This window comes from Acanthopagrus latus, chromosome 21 (genome assembly GCF_904848185.1).
Source record: "Acanthopagrus latus isolate v.2019 chromosome 21, fAcaLat1.1, whole genome shotgun sequence".
Classification (NCBI taxonomy): domain Eukaryota; kingdom Metazoa; phylum Chordata; class Actinopteri; order Spariformes; family Sparidae; genus Acanthopagrus; species Acanthopagrus latus.
Window position 1 is genome coordinate 16,128,790 of NC_051059.1, and position 19,069 is coordinate 16,147,858.

Here is a 19,069-nt window from a genome sequence, read left to right on the forward strand (position 1 = left end):
TGCTGTTAAATCAACACTCACCAGACTTTCTTTGGAGGGCCAGTGAACTTCGTTGTGGGTGCTGATGCGGGACTGGCGGGTCTGCAGCGTGTATGGGAAGCAGCTGACCTGCAGGACCAGGAGGTTCATGGCATCGAGGACTTCCTGGCAGTTTACCACCCGGTCGGCCAAACCCTGCAGCTCCCCGTGGCACACGGAGCCCGAGAGCGCACTGGAGGACAGGGAGGAGGGCAGAGTGTTTGAATGTGTGACGGATATTCTAGATTTCTAAATGTTATGGACGCAAGTAACAGCTCGATTAGGGTCATCCGAGTTTGCAATGGATTTTGATTTGCTTTGCGAACTGCCCAGTGTGTTTTAGGTCACTCCTAAGATCCTCTGGGAAACAGGAAGTGATCTATTGTATGTTTCTGGTATCGCAAAAAAAAAAACCAAACACAAAAAAACGTTTTGGTTGAAAGAAGCAGAAGATCTTAAAACTAAAATGTAAAAAATGGCCTCCATTACTGATTAAACATCATTCAGACCCAAATATATCTAATTACCTAATTAATAAAAACAGGAAGCTGAAAGTAATAGATACTCTGTGCTGTATCTGTTTTGACTTCCACGCAGCTGTTCTCCTCCCTCCACTTTAATCAGTGCATAAAAAAGGTCGAGGCCACGTTTGCAGCCATAACAATCATCTCTCCCAGAGCAAAATGTCGTCAGCAACTTGTTTCCGGAGGAGTCTTACCTTGTGAGGTCGACGTGGGAGTTGTCGTGGATGAGGACAAACAGCGTGTAGGGGTTCTGTTTGACTTTCCTCATGAAGGCCTCCATCTTGGCGTGAACATCACCATCCAGGCGCACCACGTACTTGTCAGATTTCTGATAGGCCAAGGAGGCGTCTTCGATTCCAAGGTCCACGAGCACTCCTGAGCAAAGCAAAGAACAAAATGATTTTTGATACTTTTTTTTTTTTGATGATGATGATATGTGATCCGGGCAGGTGGAAATGTCGTCTGCGGACACTAACCTGATTGTCTGATGCGCTGCGCCGTCTGGTGCACGAGAATGTGAGATGGAGGGACCAAAACGAGAAAGTCCACTTTACAAAAACGTCCCAAATCAAGATTCTGCGTCCCTGAGTCAGCGATGGAGCAGACTTGAGAAAGGAGGCTCCGGGCCACACTCAGCTGGGTCGGGTAGATCTGAAAGACCTTGGTCAACAGCTCTGCTACAGGGGGAAGAAGAGGGAGAACGCATGCAAGTACACACGTTAATACGGGTGTCAACTTAATGTGCAGCAAATGAACAATGGCCTCAAGCGATGCAGACATTTAAAAACCGGAGAATATTGGCAGCAATGACAAATACTGATATGAATTCATTGGGAGAATCTGCTTACAGAACAGTTCAAATTAAAGCATTTGACTAATGAGACTGTGGTTATGGCCTGACTGGGTATACATGATGATGTTTTTCGCTGCCAGGAGCATGGACAGCGAGCACGTCGGAGAGCAGTCTGACCTCTGTCTGAGGGCGGTGACATGCTGGCAGCCTCCTGAGAGTGGATGTAGTCGGTGACATCGCCTTGAAAGGGCTGGATGACCTGTCCCTTCCGTCTGCGCTGGTATCGCACCAGCTGCTTGTCCAGATTGTCCCCTGAGAAATAAACAGTCACATCACGTCACATCTTGCAATTGTTTGTTTGTTTTTTTTTCTTGCTTATTACAAGCAAGATGCGCCTGTGATTGAATTTTTGGGGTTTTGTTTGTTCTATTCAAAATAACTGACAGCGATGAATTCATAATTATCACCCATCCATCTGTTTTATCAGCTTTAACGACATTAACAGCTGCCGTATGGACGCGGCACTCACCGAGGGAGGTGGTTTTGAAGTGAGATGCCAAGATGCTGACTTTCCCTGTGATGAGTTCGTAGCTGATTTCCTTCAGAAACTCGTTGGTCGTGAGCATTCCTTCAGCTAGGGCCCGCGCTTGGTACTTTCCTGCGTCCAACGCGTTAATTTAAAAAAAAAAAAAAAAAAAAAATGAGATTGTAACAATGTTAACACTCATATCGTGCACACGTAACAGCCAGGTTACATGTTTGCAGATAACGAAGCGGCGCTCACCCAACACAAGCACGCAGAACTCGTTGCCGGTCATCTTAGAGGCGCATATAATGACGACGTACGTGGGCAGACACTGCTGGTGGTGAGGGCCCTCGCTGAGAGAACGGAGTGACTCTGAGATGCCCTCTCCCAGAGAGCTATGGGTAACCACGACCTGGACGCTGCCGCCGGAGACGCTGGCCTCCAGCCGCGCCAGCCAGGGCAGCTGGGTCGGGGAGATGGCGGGACCCCCGGGGCAGCACAGCATGGCCTTCAGAACGATCTGCTCCAGCTCCTCCCTCAGAGGAATCTGCTCCGAGCCTGTGGGAGAGATTTAAACACGACGGGTCATTTCCTTGGAAAGTGCACTTTTAGTCCAGCTCTGTCGTGTGGAGTGTGTAGAATATTAAATGTTGCAAAATAAACATCAAAGTGGGATATTTGTTTTGCCAGTGACATTTCTGTTTACATAAGACAGCAGCACCTCCCGGTCATCCACCCCACAACCCTGTGTGCTTTATAACAGTGCACATCCAACATGCACGTTCAGCTTTTCAGGAACGGGTGAGGGTGTGTGTTCGCTGCTCACCTAAGCGTGCAAGATACTGTAAAGTGAGCAGGATCATCGTCTCCACGCAGAGAAGCTGGCTGCTGTTGAGGCCCAGCGTCTCCAAGGTTTTCTCCGTCAGCTGGCTGCTCTTATAGCAGCTGACCAGCAGGGGGCTCACCACTATGTCTCCAACATTCCCATAGAAATAAGGTAAAGTGCCGTGCCCTGAGGAGGGGAGACACTGTGAGAAACATATAGTATCCACAAACAGCAGTTTAATGTTTTAATTGCAACACTTTCAAATTGTTAAGATGAAAATGTCGTTGCTTTTCAAATATGTAAACAACGCAAACTGAACAACAATGAGAAACAAATTTTACAAAAGCGATGATTTACAATTTGTTTTGACACGTGTACGATTTTCTGCCTGCAGAGTGATATATTGTAACATTATTGTCAGTTTAATTAGTGAAATATGTATGACAAGCTACATGTAGGCAGGGTAAATACACCTGAACCCAGTGGAAACACAATGGAAACATTCATCTAATTTGTATCAAAAATTGTTACGATGACCGAAACTACAATTTACTCGATGACTGATACGATGTGATGTGCCCTGCGGGATGACACTTAATTGGCAGTGTGGCAGAGGAGCAGATGAGTGGAGTGAGGCTGGTACCGATGAGGATGACAGGGCGAACTCCTGAGGAGCTGAGCAGGTTGTCGGGGACGATGACGGTGTCTCCAGCGTTGACGGGCTGAGGCTGAATCACTCCTGGTACAGGCGCCTGAGGCGACGACAATCCTAACACAGAACCTGAAGGGAAGTAAATCATGCGTTAAAAAACGTGTATTTTACGGGTTTTTTTTAAATTAGTGACCTTGGTTTCACATGTCGGTGTTTTTTAACATTGGCAAGTAGTCACTGCAGTGATATTTGGGGATGTTTTACTGCCTCCACAGGACTGTTACAAATGAAAGAAGAAAAATCAGGTCAGACGATTAAGTTGAAATGACGGTCGTATTTTTGACCATGATTACATGACCCGGCAAAAATCTTCCTTGATCATGCAATTTTTAGAAAACAATTTCTGCCACAAACTCTCCAGCTCTATCTCCATGGAGACACTTGGTGAATCATCCCTGACAACAAGAAGGACATCAGTGATGATGTGTACTCCTCCCCAAACCCGAGGGTGCAGAGGGCTGATAACCGACTCAGTCTATGCAGAGACACACTTCTGCACACGCAGTGAAACAAGCTAAAATAGCGGATCGCGTAACATGCGAGGGTCAATTTACAGCTCATCTCGAACCGACTGTGGTAAAAATACATTTCAGCTCAAAGAGCCGCCCCGGACTGACCTGGAGAACAAACTATCGGCCGGATGGCTGGCACGGGGACGGCTGTCGGTGGGACAGGTACCAACGAGTTAGGGTGCCAGCTCCGGTGACGCTTCTTTGGAGGCCCAGAGTTCATGGCAGAGGACACTGATACATGAAAAACAAACACACAGAACACCATCAATGCAGAAAATGTAGCAAACAAAACAACTTCATAACATCTTAAGAGCGAAGGTCTTACCAGGACTGTCGCCTAAGTCAGCAGTGCGATACCCCTGACCTTGAGGCCCTAAAGAGACCTGGGAGGGGCTCAGTAAGGGAGGACGCCCGTCGACTCCTAGACCATTTGTTGGCCCGTTCACCCTCAGAGCTGTGGGTACTGGAGACGCAAACCACACACGTAAATACACAAGAAATAGTAAAGATTTTACATTTTACTACATTTATAGCATAGAGTTGGCTTTTTTCTATTACATTTCTTGTTGAGGAGTTTTTTTATAAAAAAACAACAACATTGCAATCTTGAATAATTCCTGTTTCTTTGTGCTCCCGGGCTAAATATTCTCTGCAAATTTAAAGGTACAATATGTAACAACTGGCCACCTGTCAAATTCATACTCCAACAAACAAATAACTGCGGCTAACTTGCAGCTGCTGTTAGGTGGTCAGCTCAGTTAGCCGTACAGCTAGTGGGCTGGACTGGGAGCTCGGAGCAGAGGAGAAATGTTGGGGGCTAGCAAGTTTGCATACTAACTTCAGTTAAAAGATCTCTGCAACAATAAATTTACATAACAACATCTATCTCTTCACGTTCTGTTGAAAAAACTTGTTTATTTTTGTATATTAAAAAAATGTAAAAAAGTCATGACAATCCATCCAGTAGCTGCCATCACTACAGCCATGCTACTCACCTGGCTAAGAAATGATAATTAGCTAATTAATGTATAAATAAAACGTCAAATGAAACATCAGCAGAGGCTGAGATATAGATAAAAATCAGTCAAGTCAAGTCAGAAAACAATAGCATATCGATTTCTTACACATGAACGTCAATTGCCAGTGACCACAGTGGACATCTTCCAGTCTCATATATTCACCATGTTTGCAATACGTTAAAACATTGATCGGTACGCGTAGCGCTTGCTTGTCAATATCACAACCTTTTAAAAAGGCTAATGGATAGCAAGGCCTTAGAAAGTCATTACAGCATTCCTTCCTTCAGTATTGATTCATGTGTGTGTACAAGGGCTAGCGAGTGTCTTGTGTGCAGGCCAGGACAGATGTTAATCTTGGCTCCGTGGTCAGCGATGAGTCAGTCTTATGCTGAAAGCGTCAAAAGCCTGGATGACACCAAAACTGCACGTGGATTATGTAACTGTGTATGTTTCTATAGTACAGCCAATGTACGGCATAAAGCAGAAATAACTGCATAACGTAATTGGCTGGTAAAACAACATGAAAATTCCAGGTGGATCTGAAAAAGAGCTTCACCTATCGGGAGGGTCTTGTTTCCTGGCGTGGATGCCAGAGGTTTGAGGAAACTGCAGTCTCTGCTGAGGTCCTGGCTCCCGAAAAACACAGAGGATGCTTGTGTCACTCTGGTGGGTGGAGAATCTGGAGGTAAAAAAAACAAAACAACAAAAGATTTAGGAGCTTATAATAAAAAAACAGCTATAGCTCAACAACGCCCTGCAACGATGGAGGCTTGGCGTTCCCCTTGTCCATCGACTGGCTACAAATCTTTTGGGATCTTCGGCCACAAATCTGCAGCCTCGACAGCCAAAGTTCCACCGATTGGTTATTTCTGTTTCTCCTGGCCTTCATCTATCAAAGTAAAAATGTTGCGTACGAACAAACCATGACTCCAGATTCCACTAATCATTTCAGGGCAAATTCAGAGCAGGAAACCTTATGTCAGCGACCTCTTCAGGAGCAGGATGTACCTGGAGGTGGCAGACGACAAGCCCCGTGGCTCTGCTGTCTGACACCTTAAATTGTGAGATCTCTGCTGACAGGCAGCTTCCAGGTTCAGAACAAATCGATAGCATAAGCCTGGGAGCTTTTTTTCAATCAAAGAGGGAACAGACGCTCCCGTTGTGAGAGGTCAGAGAAGAACAGCGTCTCCCTGAAGAGAGGCAGGATTTTCTGAAATTGTATAGTCACATGTGCAAATGATTATATAATATAATCAAACATGGACTAGTTTGCATATGTTTCCAGAAGAACTAGAAGAAATGCAGAATATTGTTTTGTTTTTTTTTTCTGAACGAACAAGCTGTTCTTACAAGACAACAAATACAAAGAAAGTATGAAATTGTGTTGCAGTCAAAGCATGTTGTCTCTTTTAATGACTAGCGTTGTAATAATTTAGCCACAAAAAGGATTTTAAATATTTTCCTCCTTGTCTGATACATGTAATTGGGATGCCTGGATTGCCTCTGGCTTTTAAAATAAACACCTACAGGGTGCATTTTGGATATTTAATTTAATAATGAGTTTAAAAGGAGAAATTCTATGGAAGCAAAATGGTGCAAAACTTTAAAACTGACCATTGCATGAAAAAAGACAACATATGTTTACCTGACATGTCTGGCCCTGAAGTTGTGCTGATAATAAATAATACGGTATGACATCGGCGACTGACGTCAGAAACGGCAACAGCTGCTTAAAACAACAACAGTTATAGAAGTTTACTGAAAAGGCTATTCACAATTGATGTCGAAATGTAACCAGAATAAACAGCAAAGCCTCAAATGAACAGAGAGCGATGAAACACAACACGCACAACCGCCCCTTCATCATGAACTGATTTAACAGCTGAGTGCTTCTAGTGTCAGACCACGCTCACGCAATACATTTCAAGGGGTTAACCACCACCACCCGTCTCTACAGCAACGACACGAAGCATGAACCAACGGATACAATGCCTCCCGTGTCGAAATACTGTCTGGCTTGTCTAAACATTAATTATATAGCACAGAGGTTAATCTACACATCCAGCCTGGAGTGTGAAGTCTCACCTGAGAGGGAGAAGGGAGAGGAGCTGTGTCCGCTGGTGCCGCCGTTTTCTTTACTGCTGAGAGACGAAGACGAGCTGGGCTTCGACGTCGACGCGCTGCTGGAGAACTGGCGTGATTTACAGTCTGCGAAGGCCCGGAGAGAAGCAAAACTGTCATATGCAGCATGCGATGGCACGTCAGCGTAAAGGCTGGCCTTAAAACTATACGAGGCGATAGGAAGGAATGTGCGACTAAATCAAATATTACCATATTTCTGGCCTAATGCCTGGACCATATCCACAAGGAAGCCATTTGTGAATATGGTCTAGGTGGAAAGCTCAAATGCTTGACGGTGTTGCACTGTTCCAGGTTACAAGGTTTATAAATGTAAGGAGTCAAAATGCTGATAATTTCACTGTTTCTGACTGAAAAATATGATAGATAACGAAAATCTGGAGGGGACAACAGGCCACATTTGAAGGTAGAACAGCATATTTGACAACTCGTTAGCTTACATTAGCATTCAACCACTTACCAGTTAATGTTATCGTTTTATTGCATCCAGTGCGTTTCACTTCCTGGTTTGAATAAAGGTGTCCAAGATGTGGGATGATATTTTAGAATTAATTCAACTCCTTTCCTATCATATATTGTAACGCGTATCAAATGCTAAAGTTAGGTTGTGGTTGGATGCTACCATTTAGCTTGTTGGTCTTAAATTTGCAAGTCGCTCTGTTGAATAAATAAGTGTGACGCAGGTGCAGAAATAAAAAGGCTGGGATTTCGTGAGTGTTTTTACCTTTCCAGCAGATGAGGGGTCCTTTGCACAGAGCACCCTGAGAACTCTTCACCAGGTAGTATTTTAAGTGCTTCTGCTTCTTGGGCTGGGTGGATAACTTTAGGTTGATGTGGTTGGAAAACTCGGTGAAGTATCTGAAACCCTTTTCCCCACAGCCCACACAGTTTCCTGAAAAACCTACGGGTGATATGACAAAAAACAAATTAGTATCTTATTTTTGACAAACCTTTACGGTCCAGTGCAGCTGTATGCGGAGCACAGGCTGACAACAAGGGCTTAAGACGATGCTGATGGCTATCTGTCTTTTCCACGCTTATCTCCGAGCGTGGGGGGGGGCACACTGACCTAAAAGTGCATTTTTCCCATTCTCGTCAGGCAAAAAGCGGCGGTCCACGGCACACACCAGGATGTGCTCGGGGACGCTAGGGGACTTGGCGCCGACCAGCTCGAAGCCTGCTGGGACTTCGATGGGCTCTGTTGCCATGGAGACCAGGCGGAGGTCCTTGCCAGCCTGACAGAACCCTGAAGGGAGGGGAGAGGAAGAAACAGATGAGATACTGGATGCAATAGAGAAGGTTAATTGCTGTATTTCATTTGAACTACAATATAAAGATGTGGTGTTTTGACGGTTATCATCAAAGCTTTTCTGGGCGTGGTGCTGACCATCCAGTGTGCAGCAGCCATCAGGCACAGGGGTCTGCAGGTAGGGAAGTGGAGGGCTGCTGCTGTCCGAGTCATCATCGTCCTCCAGCTCCTCTAGATCGTTGGAAGAGTGGCCGTTCATGAGCTCTTGGCTCGGCGGCTCCCGTCTGTGCAGGTCAGCTTTCGGCTTCATGTCTGAGGAACGTTGGAAATCAAAGTTCAATTTGATGTCGATAACAGAACAGTGTAATAAAAGATGAGATCTTGGTTTTTTAGTGTTTTCCTACCTTCCATGTTACCAGGACACGGCTCCGGATCAAGGTAGAGCTGTGTGAAGATGGGCTGTGGATCTCCATTGCTTGAGCGCAGCGACGCCTCAATAGAGTTGTGGAGAGCCTCTTCAAATCGAGCAGACTTCAGCTGCCCGGCGTACGAATTCCCCATTGTCTGCGAGAGTGAAGGCAAAAGAGCTGGATGTTCAGTCACAGTGCTGTTTACCATGATGCATTGATTGGTTATGCTGAACGCAATCATACAGAATAGCAAAGACAGCGAACTGGTAACAGCTGTCTCACAGCTCTCCACACATTAATGCTTGTGTGTGGGTTCTGTTTTGGCATGACTGTATACATAGGGCCTGCGTGTCAGTAAAAATGACAGTAAAGGGTGCATGGATCCCTGGGAGACTTGGGTGACACTTAGGTTTGGTGCTTATTTTTATTTCGGTTTTTTTCATATCTTAAAACAAGTCCCTGTCATCTTGAGTTGTTTAGGAGAACGCTGCAATGCTGTTTTGCTTCTGAAGCTTCAAAAATGTTTTGTGGACGATGATGCGTCATCCCAACTTTCCAGCCGAATGGGGGTGAAATTATCCTTTAATCTAAAAAGTCTGCCTTCTTCTACTTAAAGACAGGCAGAAGCAACAAGGAGAGGTTTCTGAATGGAAACAGATCACTAGAACAAAAATTGCAATACAAGAGAAACCAGAAAAAGCACAAGGAAATGCCTGCAATTACACTTGTATTTGTATTTGCAGTTCATGAGGAGGGGGTGTGGATCAGCTATGTCGAGGACGATATATCAAATTGAAGCAAGAATGCAGATACTTCTTTTGTTCCAGCATCTTAAAATGTGAAGATTTCCTAAAATGACTGCAAACAAAACATCGTCAGGTCTAACTAACTATTGCAGTACATCACATGGGGCTCTGGGTAATTGCTGTGGCAGATTTTATAGACCAAACCATCAATCAGTCAGTGATGAATGCTGTATTGGTGGTATCCCTCCTGTGATACAGTTTCCAGGTTAACCAGAGGCTACTGCATTAATTGACTTTCGCAAGCACCATGAAAGCTCGCAGCGGCTCAAACACACACGCAAAGATTTTTCTCTAAGACAGCGCAAACATAATGGCCAAGGCCAATGGCTTTTTCTGGCTCTTTCTCCTTCTGTCACTGCCTGCTCTGCCCCCCACCCCCGTGCCCCCCTCGGCCCCAGCGTCCACTCCTTGACATCTGGCGGGGTCGGCCGTGTGGGCCCGAGGTTGGCCGGCTCTCTGGTGGCAGGTGGCAGCTGGACAGAGGGCCGAGCACGCCGTCTCAAAAGACAGAGGAAAGAAAGCAATCCTAATGCGGTGGAAAGGCAGCACTGACCAGTGCCTCTTCTACATCACGGTGTCCATTCATTGCACAATGGGGCTTCCTACTCAAACCCCCTCTGTTTCACAACATTTCGCTGGATTTGTTTTTAATACTGAGCCAGTAATCAAGGGTGTTCAAGCTCTGTGGGGCCGACAGTCGAAAGGAAAATAAAGGGAGTTTTGGCTTCTCTCCTGACACATGAGTCTGGCCAGAAATGCCTTCAATGTTTGTCCTTGGAACACATTGGAGTAGCCAAGTGGAGGCCAGGTTGAAGACTTCAGCTGTTTGGGAACAAGTCCTCTTTCATGTCTCACAAAGATCCTGCACAGCTGTTGAAACACTTACATGACAAGGTTGAGTTGCAGCTTCATTTCAATGGTTGTCAGTTACATTACTGAGCAAAACCGGAGCTCAGAGTCTAGCAGTGATTCAAAAAGAGCTGTTGAGCTGCTGCTGCTGTGATGGACCTTTCAGACACATTCTTTGTTATGTGAAACGGTGCTCAAAGGCTGAAGTAGAAATGTAGCTGTCACGATGCAAAACACTTGTCACCACTGAAATAATCAAAGCTATTTAGCACTTAACAAAGGCCAGCAAAAGGTTTATCTTTATTAAAGATATTAAGCCGATTCTGAAGTACAGTTTCAGCAATTCATCGACACGCGGCATTTTGTTGAGGCAGTGAAATGCAGCCTCAAAAAGGTCGACCTTACTCTTGAAATGTCGGCTTCTCCACTTTGGACTTAAAAAACATCCTCCACTTATTCTATTCTATTTATCCTTTCTCCTGACCCTAACACTCCTCTGTAGTTGTTGCACTCATCCAGGATAAGAATAAGATGAATATATCATTGTGTCAGTCATTTAACTAATATCTACTAGATACATGCTCCTCTGGTTGCACAGACACCCTGAACCTTTTTTTTAATTCGTCAATAATGGGCTTGGTTGGGCTAAAAGTTGGAGCTGCCTTCCTCCTCCCAGCGCTCATCTTACCCACGCCTGGACAGGTTCCAGATCCCATGTTTACCTAACAATCTTCCCGGGGAGGAATCTGACCAACCCAGACAAAAGACAAGATTAACAGTGCCTGACTGTGCTGTCACAGAGATAAGAAGCTTAACAGAATGAAGCTACAGTATTTCTTGCTTAACTGATGGAGGAAGGCGGCTGCACGGAGAAACAAAGACAGAGAGGGTAAATAGTGCCTGAGGGGCGTTTTCCTTTTATAGCGGACACAGCCTGTTCGATTGTCAAGTCAAAGGAGGCTCCGGAGGGCCTCTTTGGCTGGCTGACCCCCTCAAGCCTCAACGGACAGATTTGTCATTACCCTCGCGCGGAGCCAGAGGTGAACACAGAGAATGACCTTTAATCACCTGCGCGACTTAAAACAAAGCCTGACTACAGCGGAGGTCGCTTAACGGGTGTTTCTGGGGTGTGACTCAGGTGGTTGCTAAGGTCATCTGCAGTGGCAGAGGAGGGGGTCATTTCAGGTGAGTCAGCGGCTGCAGCCTGCTTGATGGATTGTCAAACATAATGAGTGTTCTCTACCGGGGGGGCAGTTTAATGATTATGGCTAAAAGTGGGCGTCCATGTCACTGAGCGGAGGCTTTAAAACTGCCTCTCAGATGCTCAGTCAAGGCCATGCAGCTCCTGGGTGGTAGCGACAGATTGTATGAATGTGACCCCAGGTCAACATAAACTAGCCTAATCTTCACTCAGCGGATTTGAGACGAGGGAAAAGTAGGAGAGAAGGCAGACACTCTGCATCTCTAACACACAAGCTTTGCATTAAAATGAAAAACAATAAGGTGACTTACGTTGTCGGATTGTTCCCAGGCGTGAAGGGACTAGTTCACCTCTGCTACATGCTGGATCGCTACCACTCAGCAGAAACTTTCAGCAAGCACATTTCACTCAGCGCTTCGAGACCTGGAGGAGGAGAAGGGAGATGTTAAGTCAGGTCGCTGACGAGGCCACAATGAAACAGAGAACGTCACATTTCATACGTCCTGAAAGATAAGCTGTAGCCTGCCGGGGGCTAGAGTTTCTCTCAGCAGCCAGTATGTTACATTTCATTTTTGGGTTTTAATCTCAATTCATTAAAAACTCAACAAAAGAAGTGCAGAAGTATTATTTACTTTGGAAAATCACTGAAATATGGCTGAACTTGAAGGCAAACAAATCACCACAATGCACCACAATTTTTATTTTCACTGAAAAAAACATTTAAAGTCTTGACGATGTGACATTTGTTTGGGTCTTTACTGTTCAACCAGGAAGTCTGTGCAGCACTATGGTGCTTCTCTATAATGGTGCTCCGCGACACATTTTACGATTCTGGTGACACACTGTTTGTGATTTTCCTAATATTTCGATGAATAATTCAGTCCAATGCTTTCATTTTTTTAATCAATATTTGTAATAAAACTTGAAATAATCTTGTCCAATGAAGGTTTTATCACTTGAATCCAGCAAAATAAGTCTGTCGACCTTGGTAGTATACACAACTATCCTGCAAGATAACACAAAATGTTGAGGTAGTGTACTATTGAATGGAAAGCCAAGAACACAAGCTGTTTTCTGAAATGCTACAGATATTCTGGCACTGCAATCACCACAATCCAGAGAGCATGCCCATTCACAAAATAAATGGGTGCATTTATGGCCACTCAAACGTTAAGAGTGACTCCAACCATGACATATGTACTCATTATTACGGGCCTAAAAAGGGTGACATTTGATACCACGGCCCCGGGGCTATTTTCGTAAAAACACAATTGGGTTTTTTTAGTTTGTGGCTGCAGCTCGCGGCACAAAGTCACTCCACTGTGAATGGAACTGCCAGTTACTTTGACCCCTTGACAAAGGATTGTTTGCCCACTCAGTCTCTGATATAACATAAGCAAAGTTCCCCTTCTTAACACCGACTGTCACAGTCCACCCCGTCTTCATTTTCTGACTGTCCGGTGCTATTCATGCACGCTGGCCTGGGGTCCAAGTCCTTCACGCAGCAAGTGTACATAAGCTGGTCCAGCTTGCATTCGCTGAACCTTATTTTGTGAATGATTAGCCAGCTTGATACAGCCACTCAGTGTAAACTTAATAATGTCAATATGTCGGAAAACCTCCACTCTTTCACCTTCTGGCCGATTGAAAATGTCATTCGAGATAGGAGACAATTCCATCAGAATTCAATGTAGCATTGATCACGTGAAATGTACTATTCTAGCTGACGCAACTCAGTGCACAGGGTGTTGCCACCAAAGGGAAGAGTCTCAACCACAGGTTTCCCTCCGCTAATTACCCTGGGAGCAGAGTCTTGAAATATTTTGATGCTTATCTAGTCGCGAGGGGTAGACGACACAGAAGGAGACGCAGATGGCTCCCGAGATGGAGGAGCCGTAAACCTAAGAGATCAACACGAGCCCAGCCCGGGGTGCTTAATAAGGTCCTGTTTTTCCAGAAATCCCGTTTGAGTTAAAGTTTAGGCTCACCCGCTGGTTTGGTCTCTCACTCATTAAAGGCACATTTTCTCACGTACAGCCTGAGTGCAACTGGACACGTGCATACCCAGTATCTGTAAATCATGCACTCCCTGTAATATACACAGCGCAATATATGCACATATGACGATTTCATTCATTCTGAAAAAAGATGTGTCATCTGAGTATCGTTAAACAGTCATCTGTGCTGTCTGTGCTGATACCATTGCTTACATTTTACACTTAAGGCTGTAATCAAAAAGGATATCAGCCTCATATTTCTCTGTACATCCTCATTTTATTCAAAAATACCTTTCTTATTTGTAATTAGCAACGATCGGAAAGCAAAGATCAGTAAATTCACATAAGAATATTGTTGGCTAATGTTAATGTTCCAGGAATTAATCTTGTCCAGATGAAACATATTGCAGTACATGCAATCTGTGCACATAAAATAAAATCACCAAAACTTAATGAATGTTTATATTCTTTAGATTCCCTGTAATTGGCACAAATTGTTAAGTATTGTTAAGCGATGGTCGCAATTGTGGTGAAGCGATTTAAATCCTTACACGTGGTGTAAATCAAACCTTACATGACATTTATCTCACGCATTATTTTAGACTGTGAACTTCTTTTCCAAATGAGCTAATCTTACTTTCAGCCCAACCTTTTTCCTTTCGCTCCAGTCCTCCTATTGTTTCTCCCTCAACTGGATAATTACATTACTGTTTTACGATAGAGGCACAGAGGCAGGGTTAAACTTGCCTTTTTAACTTGGTTTCACACATTCTGACTCACCAAATCCTTCAAGTCAAAGCCACCACATTTTCTAGATACATTTGAAGAAATCCATCTGTAAAATTTTTCTCCATACCTTATAAATGTTTTGAGAAATCGAGGTACAAAGATGTTGATACCGTCCAAACAGTTAAACTTGACCCTTGGGTGTTGTTAAAATTGAGCTAATCAAACGGCTACAGAGAAACTAAAAAAGTTAATTTAGCATTGGAAAATACCAAATTAATGCTACACCCTGACTATATTAGCTCTTTTTCCTCTTTTCGCCTAAGCCGTAGATCGAATGTTAATGAATATTTGATAAATATCTTAATTGTTTTCGCCCTCATTGTCATGCTTCAACATTTAAAGCCCATGCCAATAGTTGAAATGCGGGAAAGAGCTCAGCACACTCTTAACATTAGAAAAGCAGTGGTGGTGAAAAGCCACTGCCCATCAGACATGAGAGAAAAAGGGGGGATGGGGTGAGAAATGTAGGGTGGGGGGGACACAACAAACATCTCTCCATGTTCTCTAAATTAGGTGCAAAAAGCCCATCTCATTAATGCTACATCAGGGCCACATGTGGCACACTTTAAAAAAAAAAAAAAAAAGAAGAAAAAGCTGTATCTCCTGTACCTTCCATGACGACCGGTGAGATGAGCCCTTCAAATTCCAAATTAACAGCGGTAAATCCCAAAATGTGTGGTTTCCTTTCTTTCTTTCAAAAATAGTCCATTTTTAGATCATTAATCCTTGGGGGAGAGAATTTGCTGATTCCCAGGCAGCATATGGAGTTTCACTCTTCCCTGGTATGTCTCAAGTCACCTTTGTCATGATAGAAAGAAATGGGAATCCCACTCTTCCCCTCGGTACAGCAGAAACCCTCCCTCTCTCTCTCACTCTCTGTCTCTCTCTCTCTCTCTCACTCACATGCAAACAAACACACACACACACACACACACATAACCACAGACCCCTCCCCCTAGTCCCCTATGCCCTCCTCTCTCTGTGCCATTTGCCAAGGAGGGAGGGAATCCACCGGGGGCTCATTCATCTTGGCCCTGCTGACCCCCTGTAGTGACAGATGCTCTTGGAGGCCTGCAGAGTCGCGTGGGGGGGGGAAACAAAGAAGAAGCCCCACATCTCCCCACAGCCACACATCCTCAGAGCCCTGCCACGCGTGACCCCCAGCACGCCGAGTCGGCCGCAGCATCAGGTGGACGTGTTGCATCAAACTCTCGCTCTCATGCAATGAGGTTAAACCACGCTGCCACGCTGGATTTCCTCTCCCTTTTTTTTTTTTTCTTTTATTAGGGGGCCAATTCAGACCTAAAAGAGTCCATCCCCAGCAAAATAGAGACAAGAATGTCAGGTCAGCTTGAGCATTTTGTCTTGGTTAGCCTTGCCCGGGATTGACCCCTCACTGGGCTTTTACTCCCGCTATAAATACCAAGGGGCTCATCTGGTCAAAATAAATAAACGGAAATGCGCCACAAATCAGCCGGCGCAGGCAGATGTTGGGGATCGTGTGTCATCATAGCCGAGCGATCACTGCTCCTACCTTATCCTAAGATGGAGAGGGTGCTCACATCCAGGAAAGCCCGATCACACTGCTCGCGCGTGAAGTTACACACGTGTCACATCTACAGCGCCCGAGCACAACGCCAAACTTGCTTCGAAATAAAAGACTCAGTTTCCCTTGAGTCGCAGAACTCACTGTATTTTGACACTATATTAGGGATTTGCCATCAATGTAACAACAATTACAGTTTCAAAAATCGTCAATGTTGTTTCAGGGCTGCTGAATTATCTCATGACTTTGAATCGTAAACACCACCAGCTGTCGGACTGCCAAGTCTAACTGTAAACCGTTACGACATTGTTTAGACCGCAGCTCAGGGCTCCAACTAACTGCTATTCCCTTTTTGGGATTAATCGATTGGTTGTTCGGTCGATAAGATGTTAAAAACAGTTTCTCAAAGCCCGAGACAGGTCCTGAAATATCTTGTTTAGTCCACAACACAAACATATTTAGTCTGCTGTCACAGAGGAGTAAAGAAGTAAGAAAGTAAAACGCAAAGTTTTTTGTTTCACGTTGTGATGTAGGGGGTTTGGTGTGGATTTAAATGTGTTGATTCGACATCATTGATATTAGGCATGATTGGATTAAAGGTTGGGCCCTGGCAAAAGTTTGCATGCTACATAGTGCCATTTTAACAAGACCTTTATTTTGTCTCTCTTAAAAAAACATCTATGATCAAAATATTTGCTGTTTGATTCAGTAGCTTGAATAACATCCAATATGTTCATCATTTACTGTGGTAACTATATCAGTTGGACAGCACTCTGCAGGGCCTCTGCATCTGTTTTTTTTTTTTTTTTTTTCCGGCCGACTAATTAACGTCAAGCAAGTCAGCAAGAATTTGTCGGGTAAACAGCAGGTCTGAGTAAACTCACATCTATTTGATGAGTGGGAAGATGCACTCACGATTAACCATGACCCAGAGATTTCAGGTGTCTCTCTTTCATACCAGTTAGTCCCCTCAGATGTATGTATTAGATTCATTAAAAGCTTGAAAATTCAATTGAAGTAGAGCTGCAGAGAAATGGGATTTTCGAGTGAATTCAAACGCATATCAACGACGGCAATCCACGCTCGCAATGAATTCGTCTCATTCTCCCTCCACCGGCCCGTGTTTCTTGCTTCACTGAGCCGTGAGACTGATGTTCCAGTTCATTACCACGGACACAGTCAACAGTTGTTTTAATCAAGTTGTGTGCAGCTCTTCTCACCTCCTCTCCAATGGTTATATTAGGGCGCCGTCAGTGTGAGGGCCCCGCTGTAAACCACCACGCGAGCCAATCAGGGCCTCCATTAGTCCTCACGCACTCATTTTCTCTCAATCAGCCGCATGTGTCTAAACATTGGGCTTGAGTTTGACTGTGAAATTTGTCCGGCTATTGCTGTTTTTCTGACCACGCATGGGAAACACGGGTGAGTCTCCCGTAGTGCCACTCGATTTATATTCAACATCTTTAAGTAACAGAGGTGTACATTAACTGTAGTAATCCATTTCTACAATGATCCATCAGATACCGGCGCAGCCACAAGTTCAAACCGGGGGGGGGGGGCTGTCAGTGTGATTTATCTCTAAGCCCCTGACTTTGACATGGCCTGTCTTATATTGCCCATTTAGAATGGAGATAATGAGTAAACTCCGCATTTTCTTTGGCCTCAAAAGACACTGTGCAAAAAAACAAAGGAGTGTGGATTGAATGCTCGCCCGCCCCCCGAGCCCATCCTTCACCGCTGCATTGAGCTCCTGCTAAAGTCCCTGACAAAAGGGGAAGTATCCCCTGCCACCGCCACCTGAGGAAAGACGAGTCATGTGATCAACTGTGGGGGTCTTAAACATAGGGGAAGAGTGCTCTTCCTCTTTTGGGATTCCCAGAGGAGCTTCGTTTTAGCTGACTCGGCAAAACACGGCGGTCGGTTGGAGATGTGTCCACCTAGATTTAACTGATGTCCTCATGTTGAATGTTGCGACCACGTCATAATTAATGCAGGTCCAGAATCATCACTGCATGTGGTCTGAGTCCACACTGCTAGCAGGTCATGGTGGTGGAATGGGTCTGGCGCGGGACTTTTACTTGGGAGATCAGGGATAAGATAGTGTTCTGCTGAATTACTGTTTTTAGATTCAGTTCACTTAATAATTGCAGTTTCTTGTTTTCTGTAGTAGTAATGTTAAGTTAAAGCAACAAAGGCCCACTGTGTGTGTGTGTGTGTGTGACTGTAATTTTGGGCTATACAAATAAAACTGACTTGACCTGACCATTAAGTGTTGTCCAGTCCAAACCAATTTTACACAAATTTGACCAACACCATAGTTTCCTGCAAATGTTGAGCCATACATGCATGTCACCAAATTGAGGGCACTGGAAAAACCTAAAAAAACACTGTGGTTTTTGAGGAAGGCTGCCTTAACATCATGCAATTTAAGCTGCACCAATCCCAAAAAAGCCTGAGAAATCTGGTTTATGAAAAGATTATGGTTTGGGTTAAAACAGACCCACAGAGTTAACCACATGTTAGAAAAAGACTAATTTCTTCCATGTGGGTACATTCCCAGTCTTTTTCCTGAGTCACAAGCTATGACATCACAATACGTCCTTGGTCAGTTGCAATGCCTGTCCTGAAGAAACACATATATGACATATATAAATGATATCAGATCAATGCAGATCAATGGCTTGCACTTATTACTCAACATGGCAGGTGGAGGCTCTGACACTGCAAGGAAACTGCCCTGCAGATGAGGTTCAACCAACGAATCAAGAGATGAGCTAAGAGCATCAGGTGGTGGAGGAAGTACAGCAACCGAGGTGCTAAATAGCACGTCTGACTCTTATAATAAGAAAACAATCTGGCCAGCTCAACTGTCAAAAAACAAAACAAGAAAACGAAGCTGCCACCATGTGAAAATTCCCGCAACAGAATCCCCTCTCCTAACCGCTTCACGTGGGCTACCTGACGCCAAGGGTGTGAGGACTCGCACTGCTGTTTACTGTCCGGGTGGTAGTCCACGGCTCTAATTTCCTTATAAAAGCCCCACGAGCTTCTTCCAAACCCTCCCCCTCCCACCGCTCCTCGGGACTACCTGCTGGGCCCTGAAGTGCAAATCGGTGCTAGTGAGGATAGCAGATGAGCTGAGGTCATTCATGG

The 19,069-nt window shown here is 44.7% G+C and overlaps 1 protein-coding gene across 6 annotated transcripts in view; it reads right to left on the reverse strand.

Annotated features, from left to right (window-relative positions):
- Positions 1–19,069, reverse strand: part of greb1l (GREB1 like retinoic acid receptor coactivator) — a 46,134-nt gene that overhangs the window by 10,901 nt on the left and 16,164 nt on the right. For 3 of the 6 annotated variants that reach the window (XM_037085183.1, XM_037085184.1, XM_037085186.1), the window contains 17 exons: positions 11,896–12,007; positions 8,723–8,882; positions 8,457–8,630; positions 8,139–8,315; positions 7,794–7,970; positions 7,016–7,138; positions 5,487–5,609; positions 4,237–4,374; positions 4,017–4,142; positions 3,331–3,468; positions 2,688–2,873; positions 2,120–2,419; positions 1,865–1,993; positions 1,513–1,647; positions 1,019–1,219; positions 737–917; positions 22–211 (listed from right to left, as the gene is read on the reverse strand). In XM_037085183.1, the coding sequence (XP_036941078.1) occupies positions 22–211; positions 737–917; positions 1,019–1,219; positions 1,513–1,647; positions 1,865–1,993; positions 2,120–2,419; positions 2,688–2,873; positions 3,331–3,468; positions 4,017–4,142; positions 4,237–4,374; positions 5,487–5,609; positions 7,016–7,138; positions 7,794–7,970; positions 8,139–8,315; positions 8,457–8,630; positions 8,723–8,879 (2,655 nt within the window). In that variant the 5' untranslated portion in view covers positions 8,880–8,882; positions 11,896–12,007. Of the gene's footprint in view, positions 1–21; positions 212–736; positions 918–1,018; positions 1,220–1,512; positions 1,648–1,864; positions 1,994–2,119; positions 2,420–2,687; positions 2,874–3,330; positions 3,469–4,016; positions 4,143–4,236; positions 4,375–5,486; positions 5,610–7,015; positions 7,139–7,793; positions 7,971–8,138; positions 8,316–8,456; positions 8,631–8,722; positions 8,883–11,895; positions 12,008–14,979; positions 15,159–19,069 lie in introns of those variants that run through there. The other 3 variants (XM_037085188.1, XM_037085187.1, XM_037085185.1) reach the window with 2 other exon arrangements.